The following is an 18,721-nucleotide window of genomic DNA, read 5'->3' as shown; positions in this document are numbered from 1 at the left end:
AATCTGACTCAGAGTAAAGGAAAGTTGTATCACAGGTATTATTGGTTGGTTGAGGAGTGTCAGCGCTTATTAAAACAAGATTGGGAGGTTAGAGTTGTTCATACCCTCCGTGAGGGCAATCGAGCAGCCGACTGGTTGGCGAACTTCGCAGGAACTTTTCCTCTAGGTCATCACGAGTGTGATGGGCCGCCTGCAGGCCTTCATAACATCTTACTTGCCGATATAAGTGGAAACGGAACACTCCGTCTGCCTAGAACATGGTTCAATTTTGTTTCTTTTTTTGGTTTTTCTTTGTTCTTGTTTGGGGTGTTGTTTAGCCGTTCCATTTACAAAAAAAAAAGAAGAAGATATATTTCTTTTGATTCATTATTTATTTCAAATATACTTATTATTTCAAATATATTTATTTATGAATTAATAAATAGTAAAATTTATGGATGAATGAAATTTACGAACATTAACTAATATTATTAGTACATTTTTTTTCTTAACCACTGCTCTATTCTTTTTCTTCGTTAATTACAACTTTTTTTTTTAAACTGTTCTATTTTTTGTTTTTGTTTATTGCAATTTAACATGTTTAATGATAATAAATAACAAATATATTTACAATTTGAAATATTTAACAATATTGAGTCATTTATTCTGGAATATTATAATGCGCATGAAATGAAACAAAAAATCGTGCAAAGCACGAGTCTAAAACTAGTTTATCCTTAAAGCAAGTAAAGTTCAAAAGATTAATTATACTTTTTACCTTGAAAACAACTTGATCATAAATATTTCTAAAAGATAGTGTTGGGCTAATTATATTGAAGTCAGATGAAGTTCATCCAACTTAAATATTGTAAAGAAGTCGGACAATTCGTCCGACTTTTTTACGATTCATGTAACCGAACCCTAATGGTTGGATTAGGTTCAGCAATAATGAAGTCAAATGAAGTTGCGGCTAGACACGGATTTTGGTGAAACCAAATCAAACAAAATAATATGTTAACTAACTTTATGCTAAATAAAATTTAAATTACATATGTTTATTATGTTATATTTTTATTTATGTATACAGTATAAGTTTTTATAATTTTGATTAAAACTGTTATATAAAATTTTACGTTGTCTATATAAAATTTTAATTTGTTGATCATATAAAATTTATGAAGTTTTATTTTATTTTTCGAAATTATATAAAGTGGGTGAATATTTGGACAAATCTACTAAAAAAATATGTAATATATACTAGGGAAAGTACAAAAATAAACATCGTGGTTTGGATCATTTTCAAATATACACTAAATGGTTTATAAGTTGGCAAACATGTGTCTTTAGGTTGATTCCGTTAGCAAACACATTCCAAATTTACTAACTGTATTAAAAAAAAAAATCAAAAGTCAAAAGGAAAAAGGAAAAAAGAAAAGAGTTAATTTATCTTTATATTTATTTATTTTATAAATTAACTCTATTATGGGTTTTTTTGTTTGTGATAATTAGATAATAAAGGAGTTAATTTATAAAATAAATGAGGGTAATTAATTTATTAGTCTCTATATTTTGACAAAACACACTGTTTAGTCCCTGTATTTTCAAAAACACGCGGTAAGGTCTCTAACCTTTTTCTCAATGAACTGTTTAGTCCTTCCGTCTGTTTGTTAGATTTTTTACCGTTTATAAATTCAGAAATGACTAAATTACTCTTTACAATTTATCAGTCAAAAGCAATTCACACCTCTGTGTCTTTCTCTCACAACACGCGCTCACAAAAGAAATGGAAAAAGGATTGAATCCCTAAGGCATAAACGTATCACTTATGCTCACTCTTTATGTTTGAATTGAATGTAGAAATCGACTCAAATCTCTCTCGCTTACGCTTCATGTTCGAATTGAAGGTGGAAATCCTCTTACTCTCAATGGTGAGTTTAATTTCTTCCATATTCTCAACTCATGTTTACTGCCAACTGTTTCAGTGATGACGAAAGATGTTTCTGCTAATTTTTTTATTGCTCTAAACATCACTGCATTTCCCTTCCATTTCGTTGCACTGTTACTGAAATCCTGTGAAGAGGAAATCCAATTTAGAAGAAGAAGCTATTTGTATGGAGAATAAGCAAAAGAACACAGACCCAATGCTTACGAATTTGAACGATTAAAAAGAAAATAAAAAAGAAGAACACTAAAAGTTGATTTCAGATGCATTAGAGTCTAAAGGAAAGGAAAATAAAATAAAAGAAAAGAAGAACGCAGAGATGAGAAACAATAAAGATAATGGTCTTATATATTTGATTTTTGTTGTAAAGCATAGTTAAGTCATTACATTTTTATTTTAAATAGATTTTGACTCAAATTCAAATTAACTGACAGAATCTTCATGAAAGTCTAACGACAGGGACTAAACAGTTCACCAAGAAAAACGTTAGGGATCTTATCATGTATTTTTTAAAATACAGAAACTGAACCGTGTATTTTATCAAAATATAGGGACTAATAAATTAATTATCCAAATATTATCTATGCAGTTATCTTAAACTCCAGAATTAGGATAGAATAATGCTCATTAGGAGCATTATTCTTAGCAATAATTCGATAAATTTAAAAATTTTATTTAAATTTTGTTATATAATATAATATTGGAAAAATCAAAGTAATGCAAGTTCACAGTGCCAATCAAGTTAATATATCCTAAAATTAAATTGCATCTACTTAAAAAAAAATGTCAAAGTATAAATTTATTATTTTTAAGATAAAAAAAAACATAATTTACATTGTTTTATTGAGTTTTTTTTTTTTATTTTCTTGAATAATGATATATGTTGATGAATTCATGGTTTAACCAAAAATCGGGCAGGTTATTGATCTGAGTCGAACTAGTTTGTTAAATCTGCAACAAAACCGAATTAAATCGGAATTGAAATGGAAAACGACAGTCTAGCGAGGAACTGATGCAACACCATTTTTTGCTTATTTTCTAAAAAATTAATATTTTGATTGTATGAAAATTAAAGAATCTCATCGTTTTCAATTAACTAGTAATTTGTTAACTAAACTATAAATAATAAAAAATCAAAAGCTAAATTAAAGAGTGGAAAAAAATAATGTGCGCAAGTAAAAATAGGTCGATCCAAAAGTCCTCATTTCAATACGGCATTCGTATCGTTCATGTCATGCAAATGCATTACAAATTCGATGATGTTACGACTACATCTTCTGCCTGTAAAATAGTGTTTCTTCTAATAATTAATTAACGAATTGTATATGTGTTATAAAATTTTCACTTCTTTGTAGAAACTTAGCTTTTTTTATGCGACATGCATATCGTTCAGGTCATACAGATACATCACTAATCCGGTGATGGCTACAACTACATCTTCTATATGTAAAAGAGTGTTTCTCCTAAAAAACGAATTGTAAAATTTTTATTTATAAAATTCTTTATAGAAAATTCTCATTTCTGTATAGAAACTTAATTTTTTTTATGCGACATTTGTGTCGTCCATGTCATATAGATACACTATTAATTCCGTGATGCTACAACTACATCTTCAATATGTAAAAGAGCGTTTCTCCTAAAAAAATGAATTATAAAATTCTCATTTCTTGATGGAAGTTTTAACTTTTTATAATTTCAAATGGTGTTAAAACATCCATTTCTCAGGTAAATTACATCTACGGCTATTGAACTTTACTCATTTTAACATTGTGTTTATTGAATTTCAATTTTTAATGGTATGGTCACTGGATTTTACACTTTTTAATACACGTGGTCACTCAATTTTAACTAACTCTTCAAAATGACCGTTAACGGCATCAAAATTTAAATATTTAAGAATTAAAGTTATTCTGAACGGTAATTTACCATGAAATTACATTTTTTATTTTGTAAAATCACATTTTTTAGAGTTTTCGCTCACTAAAAATTCACTCTCTCTCCTAACCAAACATCTAAATGATCTGAAAATGAAAATTTTTAAAAAATTAAAATTTCTTAAAATGTTATTAACTCTTCAAATTTTTTATTTTAAAACCGTAAACGGTCATTTTAAAACGTTAAGTGGTTACCGGTATTAAAAAGTGTAAATTCAATAATCATACTGCTAAAAATTGAAAGGTAAAATTCAATGGCCATAGATATAACTTATCCACAATTTCTCATTATGAAAGTTTAATTATGTTAAAAAAAATTTAAAAACATAAATTTTTTTTAGTAGATTAAAATTTAGGTAAGAATAGGTCAACCCACTGTTAAGATCAGGATAAAGTCTGACTTTGATAAAAATTTATAATGAAATTTACAAATTACTTAAATTTTAACGGAATAAAGAATCCAATCCCAAACCTGTCAAGCAAAGATTAGAAAAAACCATCAATTTTTCATTATTCACTTTTTCCATTTTAAATTTATAATATTCTACAATATGAAATTTCCGACATACATTTGGTTATCTATTGCATTAATTTATAAATTCATCCCATCTAACCAAACCGAGTCATCCGCTAACCAGATATTTTCCGGGTTACTGCACAATTGTGCTTCCTCAACTGTTGAACTTACTGCACGCTGGAGAGGTCCTTTGGTGCACCTAGATGCAGCGAATCAGATCGTTTGGAATGAAAATTCTGTCTCCTTTCTCAATTTAAATTTTGAAGCAGCTTAAGCTTTGTTTTGGACTAGGAATTTCTTCAGCAAAACGGAAACGGCAATTCAACCAATCCTGCAACTCTTACAAATGCGCAAGGCAGTTTAAGTTCATAGGCTGCGGCACAGTTACAACATTTAACAAGTCACTTTATTGCTTCCTGCTTCAGAAAACTACAATTTAATGTTCTAATTTGGAGTGAATTGCAGCTTTCTCATACATTAATCAGAAAAGAGAAAAGAGAAGACCAAATTTAGCATTCAATTCACCCAAATTGGTTGATGATGACGATGATCGAACAATCTAAGGAAATGTAATACATAATCGAAGCCTTTGAACTTCTAATTTGGGCAAAACGTATGAAAGAAAATTAGCAGCGCAATCAAAACACACAAATCTTGGCAAAATATCATTCGATTCATTAAAGTAGCAGTTCGCACAGAAAATTGCATTTCAAACAACACTACCAAACAAACCCCCAAATTTACAAAAAGAAACCCTAAATCTTCATCCCTAGATCTTCAACCTCTAACCGCCGAATCCGTAAAGAGTTCGGCCCTGCCTCTTCAAAGCATAGACAACATCCATGGCGGTGACAGTTTTCCGGCGAGCATGCTCGGTGTATGTAACAGCATCACGAATCACGTTCTCGAGAAAGATCTTGAGAACACCTCTGGTCTCCTCATATATGAGACCGCTGATACGCTTAACTCCACCACGCCTGGCCAGACGGCGAATCGCCGGCTTAGTGATGCCCTGAATGTTATCCCGGAGAACCTTCCTGTGCCTCTTGGCACCGCCCTTTCCCAAGCCCTTTCCTCCTTTTCCCCTTCCTGACATTTTTTCTTCTTTCTTTCTTCTTCTTCTCTCCTCTTCCCCCTTTCTAATTGGATTGTGTTTACGAAAGAAGTAGCGGTTGCGGATTATTTTATAGCGGCAGAAATGGCGTGGGCACCGTTGGATTGTGTGCAGATCCGCGTGAAGGGGTTTGGTTGACTTAGAGCCGTTGGATTGAGATTGGTGTGATCTGATTGGTTGAAATGTGGAAATGTAGGATTGGTATATCGGGTGTGCTTTTGGGGGGAATTCACTCGCATTAGAAAACACAAATATTTGCCGCGTTTGGTTTGTCCAAAATTTTGAATTGATTCTGTTTTTTATTTGAGGACAAAACTTTAAGATATCCAAACAGATACTAATTGGTTTGGCTAGATTGGATTACCAAAGTCTAGTAATGATAAACTTAGAATTTTTATTTGAATTTCGTTATATAATATTGAGATTGGTTTTTATAAAAAAAAATTGCTATTTACCGTCCCGATTTTATTAGTTACCGTTTCTTATTGGACAATTTTACCATTTTCATATAAATTTCTCAAAACCTCTCATTCTCTCTTTCATAATCTCTCTCAGAATCACATTTCGGGACGAAAATCATGTCAGAAAGGAGCCGCGCTAAAGGAAAAGGATAGATTACTAATAAGATATATTTTTTTCAAAATTTTGATTCGAAAACACAAAAACGTCGTCCGAATTGGAGGAAAAACTTGAATTCGTCTATCCAAAAGGCACGCGGTTACTTGGGGCAGGCGGAAATCTTGACCACCTCTCAAATGGGGAGGCGTTTTTTCTATCCACCCCCCCCCTTAGGGCGCCGAAATTAAAAAAAAAAATGCCTCTATCGAGTTGGGAAGCATCTGATTGTTATTTTTGCATTAAATTTGTACTTATTTTTCATTAATTGACATCAATTAGTGTGTAGAAATAGAATATTAGAGTAAATAATAACGGAATCACTTAGGGTTTAGGAACTGATTTCAATGAGAGTAAATAACAACTGACGTTATTCGATTAGTTTGTCATTTTTTGAGTTTTAAGAAATGCGGGAGTTCCGAACAGCGGGACACGACCAAGCGTGGTGTCATTGCCTCTCTTCGAAGGGACTGAGAGGCACTGAGACAGTAGGATGCACTGAGGCAGCAGAGGCCTACCAAGCAACCGAGACAGCACATTAGAGCTGGTGAGGAGGAGCATGTTGATGATGTCGGCATTCACATGGACGTGGATGAGACCAATATGCATGACTCGAGTCATGAGGAGATTGAATTTAATTATAACATAAATATATGTAAACTATACTAATCGTCCGCGTACTTAGCATTTCTAAATATACGCACACTATAGTAACTCTTTTAAACCTTTTAAATTCATCTTGAAAGTTTGCTTTGGTCGGAAAAATCATGTTTTTATGTTATATTACACATTTATACACAAAATAAATGAACAACAAATATTACAACCCAATAAGCAACAAATGCAAATTAAATACAATTACATCTAATATTCTCGTGTCTTTAATCTGCACCAGAATAATCTTCTCTCATACTCCTATCAACTAAAATAAAATGTTAGGAACAAATAACATGGTTATACAGTTAATTATAGTGTAAAAATGGACAAAGAACTAAACTCAAAAGTTTATTCGAGGACCAAATTAAAAAAAAAAAGAAAATTCAAATTAAATACTAAAGTGAATAAAATATAAAATTCTAAATTAGGGACTAAAATGAATAAATTGGAAACTTTAAAATTAGGTACTAAAATGAATAAAAATAATGTATTAAATTAAGGATATGATATTCTCGGATCTTTAATCTGCACCACAATAATCTTCTCTCATACTCCTATCAACTAAAATAAAATGTTAGGAACAAATAACATGGCTATACAATAAATTATAGTGTAAAAATGGATAAAGAACTAAACTCGAAAGTTTATTCGAGGACCAAATTGAAAAAAGAAAAGAAAATTCAAATTAAATACTAAAGTGAATAAAATATAAAATTCTAAATTAGGGACTAAAATGAATAAATTGAAAACTTTAAACTTAGGTACTAAAATGAATAAAAATAATGTATTAAATTAAGGATTAAAATGAATAAAAAGTAAGTTATTAGTTTAGGGATTAAAGTGAATAAAAACAAAATTATTATATCAGGAATGAATAAAAATAAAGTTTTTAAAGTAGAGATTAAAATGAAGTAAAATTAGTTCAATGGTGGCGATAGATAATATTGGTAGTTGTGATCATTTGGAAAAAAGAAAATTCCAATGCCGGGAATTGAACCCAGGTCCCCTGGGTGAAAGCCAAATATCCTAACCGCTGGACGACATCGGAATGATTGTAAAATGAATAAAAAAGAAAAATTAATTGGTAACTATCGATATCTACACAGCCATGAAATAAAATCTATCTCGAATTGATTCATTTACCCTGAATCATCGTTGTGAATAAAATGAACTGATTAAATCAATAATATTAACTTGTAATATGATTAATACCGGACTCGAAAAAGTATAAAATTTTTTATTTGAATAAATTAAAAAACTCATAATGAATGATTTAACTAGTAAATCATTGTTATAGTGTTAATTTAAATCAATTTAGAGATCAAATATATACATGAAATATATGTGACACCCTATTTGATAATAAAAATCAAAACTCAAAAATAAAATAGGAAAAATGATGAAAAATCTATATTTTACGGTATAAATAATTAAATAGTAGACAAAATATTCCCCTAAAAATGTTTATTAGGGTTGTGGGAAATTTAATTTCAGAAAATTAGGATTGATTCGAATTTTCTTGACAAAGGTTTGATTATTTGTTGTGTAATTTTTGTCGTATCTCAAACTATATAAAAGTTGTCTATTTATAGACACAATTTAAGATTTTTAGGATTCATAATGATAAATTAAAAAAATAGGGTTAGTTTTCACTTTAACTCAAAAGGTTAATGCCGGGAAAGGGAAAGGGCATCAAGTGATTGAATGCATTGGCGCTGACACGCTGCTTGGTGGCAGGCACGTGGTTGACGTGTGCTATTCATGCACCCTCACGTGGCCCCCTTTCCCTTCCTTCCTCGTTTACATTTGTCTCCTAAAAATGTTGTTTCAAACATTTGATTTCGACAATCTTGGCTAAAAATGACTCTATCTAAGGTTATTGTCCAATTTCATCTTAAAATTTTGACCTAGTCACAACTTATTCGCCATACCTCCGAAAAAAGTGCGTCATGGCACTCCAACGGACACGGCTCACTAAGATATCCCAAAATTAAATTTGGTGCTCTAAAAATTGATTTTCAATGGGAACGAGTTGACTTTATCTTTATAATGGGTGATTTTCTGTGATTAATTTTCGATCGTATTTCCAACCATCTTTCATAGGTTTTCATGGGCTTTAAATCTAGTGTCTACAACTAGTGGAAGGGGTTTCGATAGAGCTGCTTAAACGATTCATCATTGTATCAGTCATGCTCATCGCACTAATTTGATGTGGTTGAATCTTGAAAGTCCATGTATACAACTGCAAAGAAATAATGTCAAATGAGGGGTTTATACGGTGAACCCAATCTGATGCCTCAGTTCATGGGGAAGATCATAAGATGATTACAATCAGTAAATTAAAACTGTAATGTAAAAACGAATAAAATTATTTACCTCGAGCTGAGCTTACTCTATTTATACCGATGTTGAGCTGTATGACAGGGTGAGCCACATGTATCATGTTGATAGGATGGAGGAAGTCCATATATCATGGCATGATATCCTTCGAGGCCATTTGACCCATGATTCCTATGATCATGAGTGATTATGGCAACGACTAAATTCTTGAATGGGTCTAGCAAGACTTATGGAATCAAGCTTCTAATACGCCGTCGTTTAACTGTATTCAAGACGATAAGAGGCTACACATTCTGTTGGTCCCGTGTGATTAGTTCCAAGGGGGAGTTAGGAACTAATATAACTTTTTCGAATTTAATTAAGCTGACTTAATATGTTTTCTTGAGTTAGTTAACTCAGCTTTGGTCAGCACGGCCGATTATAGTGTAAGACAACTTTAGCCAGATATTGACTAGAACTATTTTACGTATGAGTTAGGAATTGACACTATTGTGGTCAGCTTCCAACTCAGCACTCTTATTTACTCAGTGTCAGTTTAAATAGTTTATATGCTGAGTAAATATGACAAGCAACACATACATACACACACACACACACACACACACATATATATATATATATATATATATATATTGAGAGAGAGTTAGAGATTACTCAGTACGACTTATCCTGGTTCGGCCTCTCCGCCTACGTCCAGTCCCTAGAGTCCCTCCGGGCTTTTTAAATCCAATACTGAGCTCTTTAAAGGTAGAGCACAAACCGTTTACAAGGCAGTTGAATATGCAAGAGTACCTTCCTCTATTCGTCTACTCAACTCCTACTAAGTGCTATAACCAAACACCTAGATTTCTCTACCACTAAGCACTCAACACCGAGTACTCAGCACAACACTCTCAATTTTACAATTGATACAAATTGTTCTGTTCGAATGAAGAACACTTTAGATGATTACAGAAAATTAATCTAGCTTTTACACAAGAATAGAAATTTGGTGTAAGATCTCTTTTGGCTTTTGTGTGCTTTGTATGTATACTCTTTTTGTTCTTGTTGTAATCGGCTAATGATCCAAGAATGATCATGTCCTTATATAGTTAAGGTCTGAAGCAGAAATGGTTTGAACTTTGGATTTGTCCGTTGATCCAAACGGCTCCTTTTTTAGACAAGTTCTGGTCGGCTTCAGTTTTTGCAGGCCAATCATGTCGTCTGAATTTCCAGTCGTCAGGTTTGTCTTCTTCTCGCAGATTTCGTCTTCTTGTGCCAGTTTGTTTTTTAGCAAAAGAACAGTTGACCCATGTATCTCGAAATTGGCTTTTGCGTAATTCCAAGGTTTCTATTATTGGTGCAGACAGTTGTCGGAGCTTATCTTTTAGCAAACGGATCATTCATGGTGTCCTGAAGATCACTCAGCTTGTCTTTGATAGCCGTTGTTTGTGATTGTTTGCTAATGCATATACTGAGTTCTCTTTTACTCAGCTTCCATGGTCAGCTTCGTTCTGCAAGACATAGTTCTAGGAAGACTTTTCTACTTTTGATACTGAGTTTTCGTTCCACTCAGCTTCTTGATCTTTAAGCTTCTATTCTGAAGATGACTTATCTTCTCTCACGTTGAGTTCCACCCTACTCAGCTTGTGCTGTGATCTTATGCTGACTTCGTCCTGTCTTACTTTTTATTTCTATTTGTATTTATATTTATACTCAACATTGAACAAACATATTAGTACAATTAAATCAAAGCACTTAAATTTAATTGTCCCTTAATCATGGATTAACTTAAATGATTTTGTCAAATCAAAATCATGTGGAAAGGTGTTTCAACAAACTCTCCCATTTTGATGCTGGCAAAATATTTAATTGATGGAACTCAGCATTGAGATTCCCCATGATTGAAATTCTTTTTATGCTTCTAAAATGACTCCCACATAAGAGTTGCATCTATTGACTTGACTTAACTCTAAACCTTCTAAGATTTAATTGAGTAAAGTTAAGGCATGCTTATACTGACTTAGTTCAGTTCTAGACCTTCCAAGATTTAATTCAGATGAGCCTAGGTCAGTTTTCAGAAGAGGTCAATATGTGGGATATGTTTTGACTCAATTTTGATATATGGTTAGTTTGATATCAGAGTTATGGGAAACCTAGAGCAAATGTATCAAGTCTAATGTGTACTGAGTATATTCCCTTTTTCTTTTGTTTGTTCAATTAAGACAGATCAGCATAAAGCACAATACGTAAGTAAGCATCACATAAGATCAATCAATTTGGAATAAAAGATGCATAATTCTATAAATAGTCAGCAAGACAAAATACGCATAAAAAATACAAGTCAAGAATAAACCCTAGCAAATCTAGCCAGACTATTTCTTCCTATTGACTTGGACTTGGGCAGGATTGACTTTGCCTTTTCCCTTTTGTTGCTGATGACTACCAGATGCTTCTCATGTGTGCTAAGTTCTATTAGCTTGTTCTTTCTCCCCCGTTTTGCCACCATCGGGCGGAGGAGGAATGAAAGTGTCGTTGAGAGCAACACGAGTTAATCTGACTGAATACGCCTTGAGCCTTTTCGTGCTTTCCCTTAGACCATCAAAAACTGGAATACCATCGTCCAAGGTATCACGGGGAATTCGGATCGAGGCACTGAGCATACTCAATATGTATTCTTGAGATTTTCCTACCCATGTGATAATGTCAGTTATCATGGCATAAGCTTGATGGTACATTTTAAGCAAAGCCGAATCATAGAACTAACGTTGAGCGTTTGTGTCGCACATGTTTGTAGGTGGCTCGGGAGTATTGCAATAGTTCGTTTGTCTTGAGTTGATCAGTTTCCATTTCCTCTTTACTCAAGTTGAGTAGACGGACAGCTTCGCTAATTTGTTCGACCGAACATTGAGAAGTTGATGAGATTAGCTCGTGAGTGTCGGTCAGCTCAGAGTTCAACTTGGTAAAATGTTGATTCAACTCAGTAGAGGTAGCATAGCCCGTGTTGACTGCAGACAGAGCATTGATTTGGCATTGAAGGGAATCCATGTGATTCATCATCATTAACTGCAGTTCGGCCAGCTTGACGATGGATTCTTGCTTGGGTTGTTGTGTTTGGACCATTGTCATGACACTTATTAGATCTTTAAGACCCTTGATCTCATTTAGGGGTTGAGTGACAGACGAGATTTGTGGTGACTCAATATTTGCAGACCCAGCAGCATCGGTATGAGAAGTGTTCAAATCCTAAAGAATAGTTTGAGCGGAGTCAATAATGCGACGCCCGGACTCAGTATCATGAAGATAGGCATATGTTGCTTCAGGAATGTGCTCAGTTGCCGGAATTCGAGTGGAACCAGAGGGGCCAGCTTGGTTAACAGCTGGGCTTTTATTTAGGTCAGCTGTAGGAATTGACTTCTCAACATTCTGCGATATTGGAGTGGAAGGAGGTGGATAAGTAGAAATATTGGCCTCCTCAATGTTGGTTTGAGTTGGTGCAGGAGGAGTCAACTCAGGTTGAGCAGGATTTTCCTTTGCATGCTTTTCACTTTGAGCAGCTTGGACTTCGAGCTCTTGCTCGGCAGGAATTGGATTTTCTGGAGTCTTGGCTTGTTCCTCAGGATGAGTAACAGAGGCTTGCTTTTTCTCAAGTTCCTTTGGAGAAGGCTCAGTAGGATTGGAGAAGAATTGGAACTGCATGTCCGATAGATCAGTAATGGGATCCCACAGAGGAGAATCACCCAAAAGATCAATAACTGGCGACTTCTGAGCCTTTTTCTTAAGTCTTCTCAATTTCTTAGCCTTTGGAGGAGAGGGGTCAGCTCGAATAGAATCAAGAGATTCAGAAGGTGAATTTACCCCTAGGTCAGCATGTTCCTTTGCTGTTGGCTCAGCTTGTTCTTCAACTAGCTCAGTGTTAACTGTCTCATGTTGCTCAACATTTGCTGTCTCCTCAGCATCAAACTATCATCCGAGATTACCCAACTCTTTTTCATCTTGGTCAGCGGGGATTTTCTCAAGATCAATTTCTTGACTTTTGGCGAAATGCGAATCATCGGAGATCACAAAACCAAGAGGGACAGCATCAATGGGACTTAACTCCGAAGATTTCTTTTTCTTTTTCTGCAATGGTTGCTCTGGAGTTTCCTCACTCTCTTCTTCAGGCTCAACTTGCCTTTTTCTTTTCTCTGCTGACTTAGGTGTGTCCTGAGTTTGTCCAGCATCAACTTTCTTCCCCTTTGATACAACCCGGATTTTCTTTGGGGCAGCATTAACATCTTTTGAACAGGTTTGAATGGCTTTCCTCTTATTCTCTTGCTTAGCTTGGTCAGCAGGTTCAACCATGGCTTTTTTGGGTTGCACATCCTATACATCATCAACTTCTTCCTCATTTTCCTCGATGACCTCTTTTCCCTTTTTAGACTTGAGGGGTTGGTCGTATACTAACCCGAACAGCACAGCCGCTGTGATTTCAGTTCCGCAAGACTCAGTCTCATTAATCAAGTCTATTTGATGATCTTCAAGGATTCTGGTAATGAGGGACCCCAACCTGAGTTTCCCAATGCTTCGTTGAAGTGCACCGATAAGAAACACCGGCATGTTGAGTGGTTGATAGGTCAGCATGTGCTAGATGAAGCACTGCTCAAAGTTTGAAGCTGATGATGCTAAGTTGATTTTAGGGAAGATAAAATTAGTCAGCAGGTAGTGAGCCATCTTTTGATTCTGACCCATGCATGTACTAGTTATTTCCCCTTTGTGATCCGCCGGCTTATAGAACGTCACTGTGTGGTCAAGTTTCTCCTTTGTAGTCCTGAATTCTTTCCCTTTGGCTGGCAGGTTTAACAGGGTTACTAGATAGGATGGGGTAATCGTTATTTTCTGGCTTTTGACATAGGTTACCAGATGGTCAACATCTTCTTCGTCAACACGGAGGTTAGAGTAGAATTCCCTCACTAACCTAGGGTAGGCTTTACCATGAAGGGAGAAGAGTCCAGCCCATTCATTTTTTGAGATCCATTCACAGAACGGTTGCTCAGCCGTTACGAAGCTCGGAGAGAACCACCGACAGCGAAGTACTTCATGGTTCTTAACGCTTTTATAGACTTTGAGGAAAATCTTTTCATTGGGCTGCTTGTCCTTCTTTTTCTTCTTCTTTTTTGAAGAGGTTGCGAGGTCAGCTTGAGGACTCTTGTTTGAAGTTTGGTCATGCTGACCTTGTCCTTTGGTAGGAGTCTCGCTATATTCCTGCTGAGGAGGAGACTTAGGGTTTTCATCGGAGTGATTTCTGTCGTAATCACCATCGGAGATATTCTAAGAGTCCGACATGATCTTCTCAGAGATTTTCGAGAGGTTTTGGGATTTGGAGAGTGAGAGAGATGAAAATCTATTTGCCAAGGATTTTGAGTGTAAAGAGTGATAAGTGGGAATTCTTCCACTATTTATAGAAGTTCGAATTGAGCCTAAACGTTTGAACTAGTCGTTTTACCTCGAGATGATCAATCGACAAAGATTCTGACATTTATGACATGTTCAGCGCGTTTATTTTCTTTATTATTGCGATTACGTCACCCTAGGTGGCTATTTATGGCACGTGTGCTATCAGTAATTGGGCAAGTGAATTTTACTCAGTTTGTTAGAATACTGAACGTTTTGTGGCACTGAGTGGACAGTTTTACATAGAGGGTTTTCATACTGCTTTAGTAACTCAGCCTAAGATAATCACTCAGCATGTATGTCTTACTCAGCATAGGGTGACTTTCTATAACACATTTTAAGCTCAGCATGTAGAAATTACTAAATTAGCACAAGTCACTCAGTATGGTAATCACTCATCATTCAATTAAGCATATAGTATTATTGAAGAGGATTAGACATACCGATAGCTTCCCTTAGTATGTTGAATTGTTCACGAGCCAAAGGCTTGATGAAGATATCTGCAAGCTGTTCATCTATTGGAACATAGGTCAGCTTGATCTCACCCTTGAGTACATAATCTCTGATGAAGTGATGCCTTATGCTGACATGCTTCATCCTGCTGTGTTGGATTGGATTTTTGGATAGGTCAATGGCGCTATAGTCAAATATTAGTCAGATATTGACTATAACTATTTTACGTATGAGTTGGGAATTGACACTATTGTGGTCAGCTTCCAACTCAACACTCTTATTTACTCAGTACGACTTATCCTGGTTCGACCTCTCCGCCTACGTCCAGTCCCCAGAGTCCCTCCGAGCTTTTTAAATCCAATACTGAGCTCTTTAAAGGTAGAGCACAAACCGTTTACAAGGCAGTTGAATATGCAAGAGTACCTTCCTCTATTCGTCTACTCAGCTCCTACTAAGTGCTATAACCAAACACCTAGATTTCTCTACCACTAAGCACTCAACACCGAGTACTCAACACAACACTCTCAATTTTACAATTGATACAAATTGTTCTTTTCGAATGAAGAACACTTTAGATGATTACAGAAAATCAATCTAGCTTTTACACAAGAATAGAAATTTGGTGTAAGATCTCTTTTGGCTTTTGTGTGCTTTGTATGTATACTCTTTTTGTTCTTGTTGTAATGGGCTAATGATCCAAGAATGATCATGTCCTTATATAGTTGAGGTCTGAAGCAGAAATGGTTTGAACTTTGGATTTGTCCGTTGATCCAAACGGCTCCTTTTTGAGACAAGTTCTGGTCAGCTTCAGTTTTTGCAGGCCAATCCTGTCGTCTGAATTTTCAGTCGTCAGATTTGTCTTCTTCTCGCAGATTTCATCTTCTTGTGCCAGTTTGTCTTTTAGCAAAAGAACAGTTGACCCATGTATCTCGAAATTGGCTTTTGCGTAATTCCAAGGTTTCTATTATTGGTGCAGACAGTTGTCGGAGCTTGTCTTTTAGCAAACAGATCATTCATGGTGTCCTGAAGATCACTCAGCTTGTCTTTGATAGCTGTTGTTTGTGATTGTTTGCTAATGCATATACTGAGTTCTCTTTTACTCAGCTTCCATAGTCAGCTTCGTTCTGCAAGACATAGTTCTAGGAAGACTTTTCTACTTTTGATATTGAGTTTTCGTTCCACTCAGCTTCTTGATCTTTAAGCTTCTGTTCTGAAGATGACTTATCTTCTCTCACGTTGAGTTCCACTCTACTCAGCTTGTGCTGTGATCTTATGCTGACTTCATCCTGTCTTACTTTTTATTTCTATTTGTATTTATATTTATACTCAACATTGAACAAACATATTAGTACAATTAAATCAAAGCACTTAAATGTAATTGTCCCTTAATCATGGATTAACTTAAATGATTTTGTCAAATCAAAATCATGTGGAAAGGTGTTTCAACACATTCTACTTTTTAGAGGGTAGGTTCAGGTGTATGTGGTTCTACGTGGCAAAGTTATGAGTAAATCCCTAACAGAGTCCAAAAAAGAAAACCTAAATTGCCACCATAGTCGAAGCCTATATCCCCAACAGAGTCCAAATTTTTGTATGTGGATGTGATGCGATCTTAAAAGAGAGTAAGAATAGTTCAAAATGTATAGAATAAATTATTTTCAGAACCAACTTCTCTAAATCCCCAACAGATTCGCCACTATAAATAGAGCCTACCTTACATGGCATCACCCGTGGAAGGTCCATCATGACGATACAATACTATTTGTACTCAGAGTCCTATTGAGAAACGACAGCTCGGTGGGACCAGTGTCGAAAAAATTGTTGCCATCCGAATTTTAGGTGCGAGAATGTTACTGAGATTTATTGCAGTAAGCAAGTGGGTTCGGGAAGTTAGGTACGCTTAGAGAAGGTTAATATCCCATTGGAAAGAAATATTAAGCACATCCAAAATCTTCTGATGAACCCATTGCCCTCCTACTTAGCAGTTCTAAATACACCTGGTAGTTTAGACTTTCCAAATGTATTACTTGATAACGGTGGAGTATACTTATCCCTTAGTGAGCATTTGAGCATTAACGCGGGCCGCATCACTTAACATAGGGGAAGTGACTAAAGCCATTACGTGAGGTTTGGATCAAGACATGGGTACCATTGCAAAAAGATCAAACTATTCCATTCGAATGGAGTTAGAATAGTCCATAACTTTTTTTACAATGGGCATTGACACTAGGCGGGCTCATAGTATCGAATGGATATTGGAGACATTCGTAATAATTTCCCAAAAGGTTTTCTTTTTTTGTATGTGGATGTTATGCGAGCTTAAAATAGAGTAAGAATAGTTCAAAATGTACAAAAGAAATTGATTTCATAACCAACTTCTCTAAATCCCAACATAGTCACCACTATAGGCGGAGCCTACCTCGGTAAGGCTTCACCCTCAGAAGGTCTATCATGACGCTACGATACTGTTTATACTCGGAGTCCTATTGAGAAACGACAGCTCGACGGGACCAGTTTCGAAAAAAGTGTTGTCATCCGAATTTTAGGTGCGAGAATGTTATTGAGATTCATTGTAGTAAGCAAGTGGGTTCGGGAAGTTAGGTACGTTTGGAGAAGGTTAATATCCTATCGGAAAGAAATATTAAGCACATCCAAAATCGCTCGATGAACCAATCGTCCTCATACTAAACCTTTCTAAATACACTCGCACTTTTAGTAACTCTTTTAAGCTTTTTAAATTCATGTTTTTTTTTATGTCTATTGCACATTTATACACAAAATAAATGGAAAAAAAATATTACAACCCCTAAAACAATAGATACAAATTAAATACAATTACATCCGATATTATCGGGTTTTCAATCTGAAACAAAATAATATTCAATATATAATATTGGTAGTTGTAATCATTTGGAAAAAGAAAATTCCGATGCCGGGAATCGAACCCGAGTCCCCTGGGTGAAAGCCAGATATCCTAACCGCTGGACGACATCGAAATGCTTGTAAAATGAATAAAAAAGAAAACCTATTAATCGTTAACTATCGATATCTAAACAACCGTGAAATGAAATCTATATCAAACCAGTACAAGTAAACACCAAATGTAAGAAAGTTATCATATGCAGTTTGAGAAAACTATGAGTTGTTACTTATGACTGAAGAAGACGAGCGACATAGATGCAAATGTAAGAAATGTGATCTGTTTATTTTAGTTTTATAATATGATTCCTAATGTCAGATTTGAATTTGATGAATGTTTTGAATTTAGTTTGATGAATTTGATGGATTTTTAGAAGGTTTGAAGTGGATGCTTTATGGAAAATTTGGAGACTTTTGTATTAATTCTTATATGAGTTTTTGGATTTAGTTTAGGTATTGATTATGGTAGCTGGTTTTTTTTTATTACCTTCTGAATTCTTCAGTAGGTCGGATCGTGTCAGCAGATCGGGTCATGTCATGTCAAACATATCGGATTGTGTCAAATTAAAAACGTTTATATATTATTATTTAAATTATGTGTCGTGTCGTGTTGCTCGTGTCGACCGTGTTTGTATTTGAGATTTTGACATGATAACCTTTTCGTGTCGTGTTTGAGTTTTTGACACTAAGTCGAAATTGGACACGACACGAACATAATACGAACACGGAAATTACCACCTCTACTAGGGACAACTGATTTTCTTTCTTGACTTCAATATAAGACGTGAAGTTGCAATCTCAACCATTAATTAAAAAATTAATGATTGCAATTTAATTAA

General features: G+C 34.9%; 1 protein-coding gene and 2 non-coding genes across 3 annotated transcripts; all 3 read right to left on the bottom strand.

Moving 5' to 3' along the window:
* Positions 1 to 5,026: 5,026 nt before the first annotated feature.
* LOC136201972 (histone H4) lies at positions 5,027 to 5,534 on the bottom strand. Its single transcript, XM_065992372.1, has one exon. It carries the CDS (start codon positions 5,466 to 5,468, stop codon positions 5,157 to 5,159), a length of 312 nt encoding a protein of 103 aa, XP_065848444.1. The 5' UTR covers positions 5,469 to 5,534; the 3' UTR covers positions 5,027 to 5,156.
* Positions 5,535 to 7,734: 2,200 nt separating this feature from the next.
* Positions 7,735 to 7,806, bottom strand: TRNAE-UUC (transfer RNA glutamic acid (anticodon UUC)). The gene has a single exon. It is a non-coding gene; the product is annotated as a tRNA-Glu (tRNA).
* A 10,081-nt stretch (positions 7,807 to 17,887) lies between these two features.
* On the bottom strand, positions 17,888 to 17,959 carry TRNAE-UUC (transfer RNA glutamic acid (anticodon UUC)). The gene has a single exon. It is a non-coding gene; the product is annotated as a tRNA-Glu (tRNA).
* Positions 17,960 to 18,721: the final 762 nt, after the last annotated feature.

Source organism: Euphorbia lathyris, chromosome 8 (assembly GCF_963576675.1).
Source record: "Euphorbia lathyris chromosome 8, ddEupLath1.1, whole genome shotgun sequence".
In the NCBI taxonomy this organism is placed as follows: domain Eukaryota; kingdom Viridiplantae; phylum Streptophyta; class Magnoliopsida; order Malpighiales; family Euphorbiaceae; genus Euphorbia; species Euphorbia lathyris.
This window is presented reverse-complemented; position numbering and strand designations above follow the sequence as displayed.

Excerpts from the sequence above, each read along its gene's own strand:
- LOC136201972 (XM_065992372.1), bottom strand. The coding sequence starts at position 5,468 with ATGTCAGGAAGGGGAAAAGGAGGAAAGGGCTTGGGAAAGGGCGGTGCC.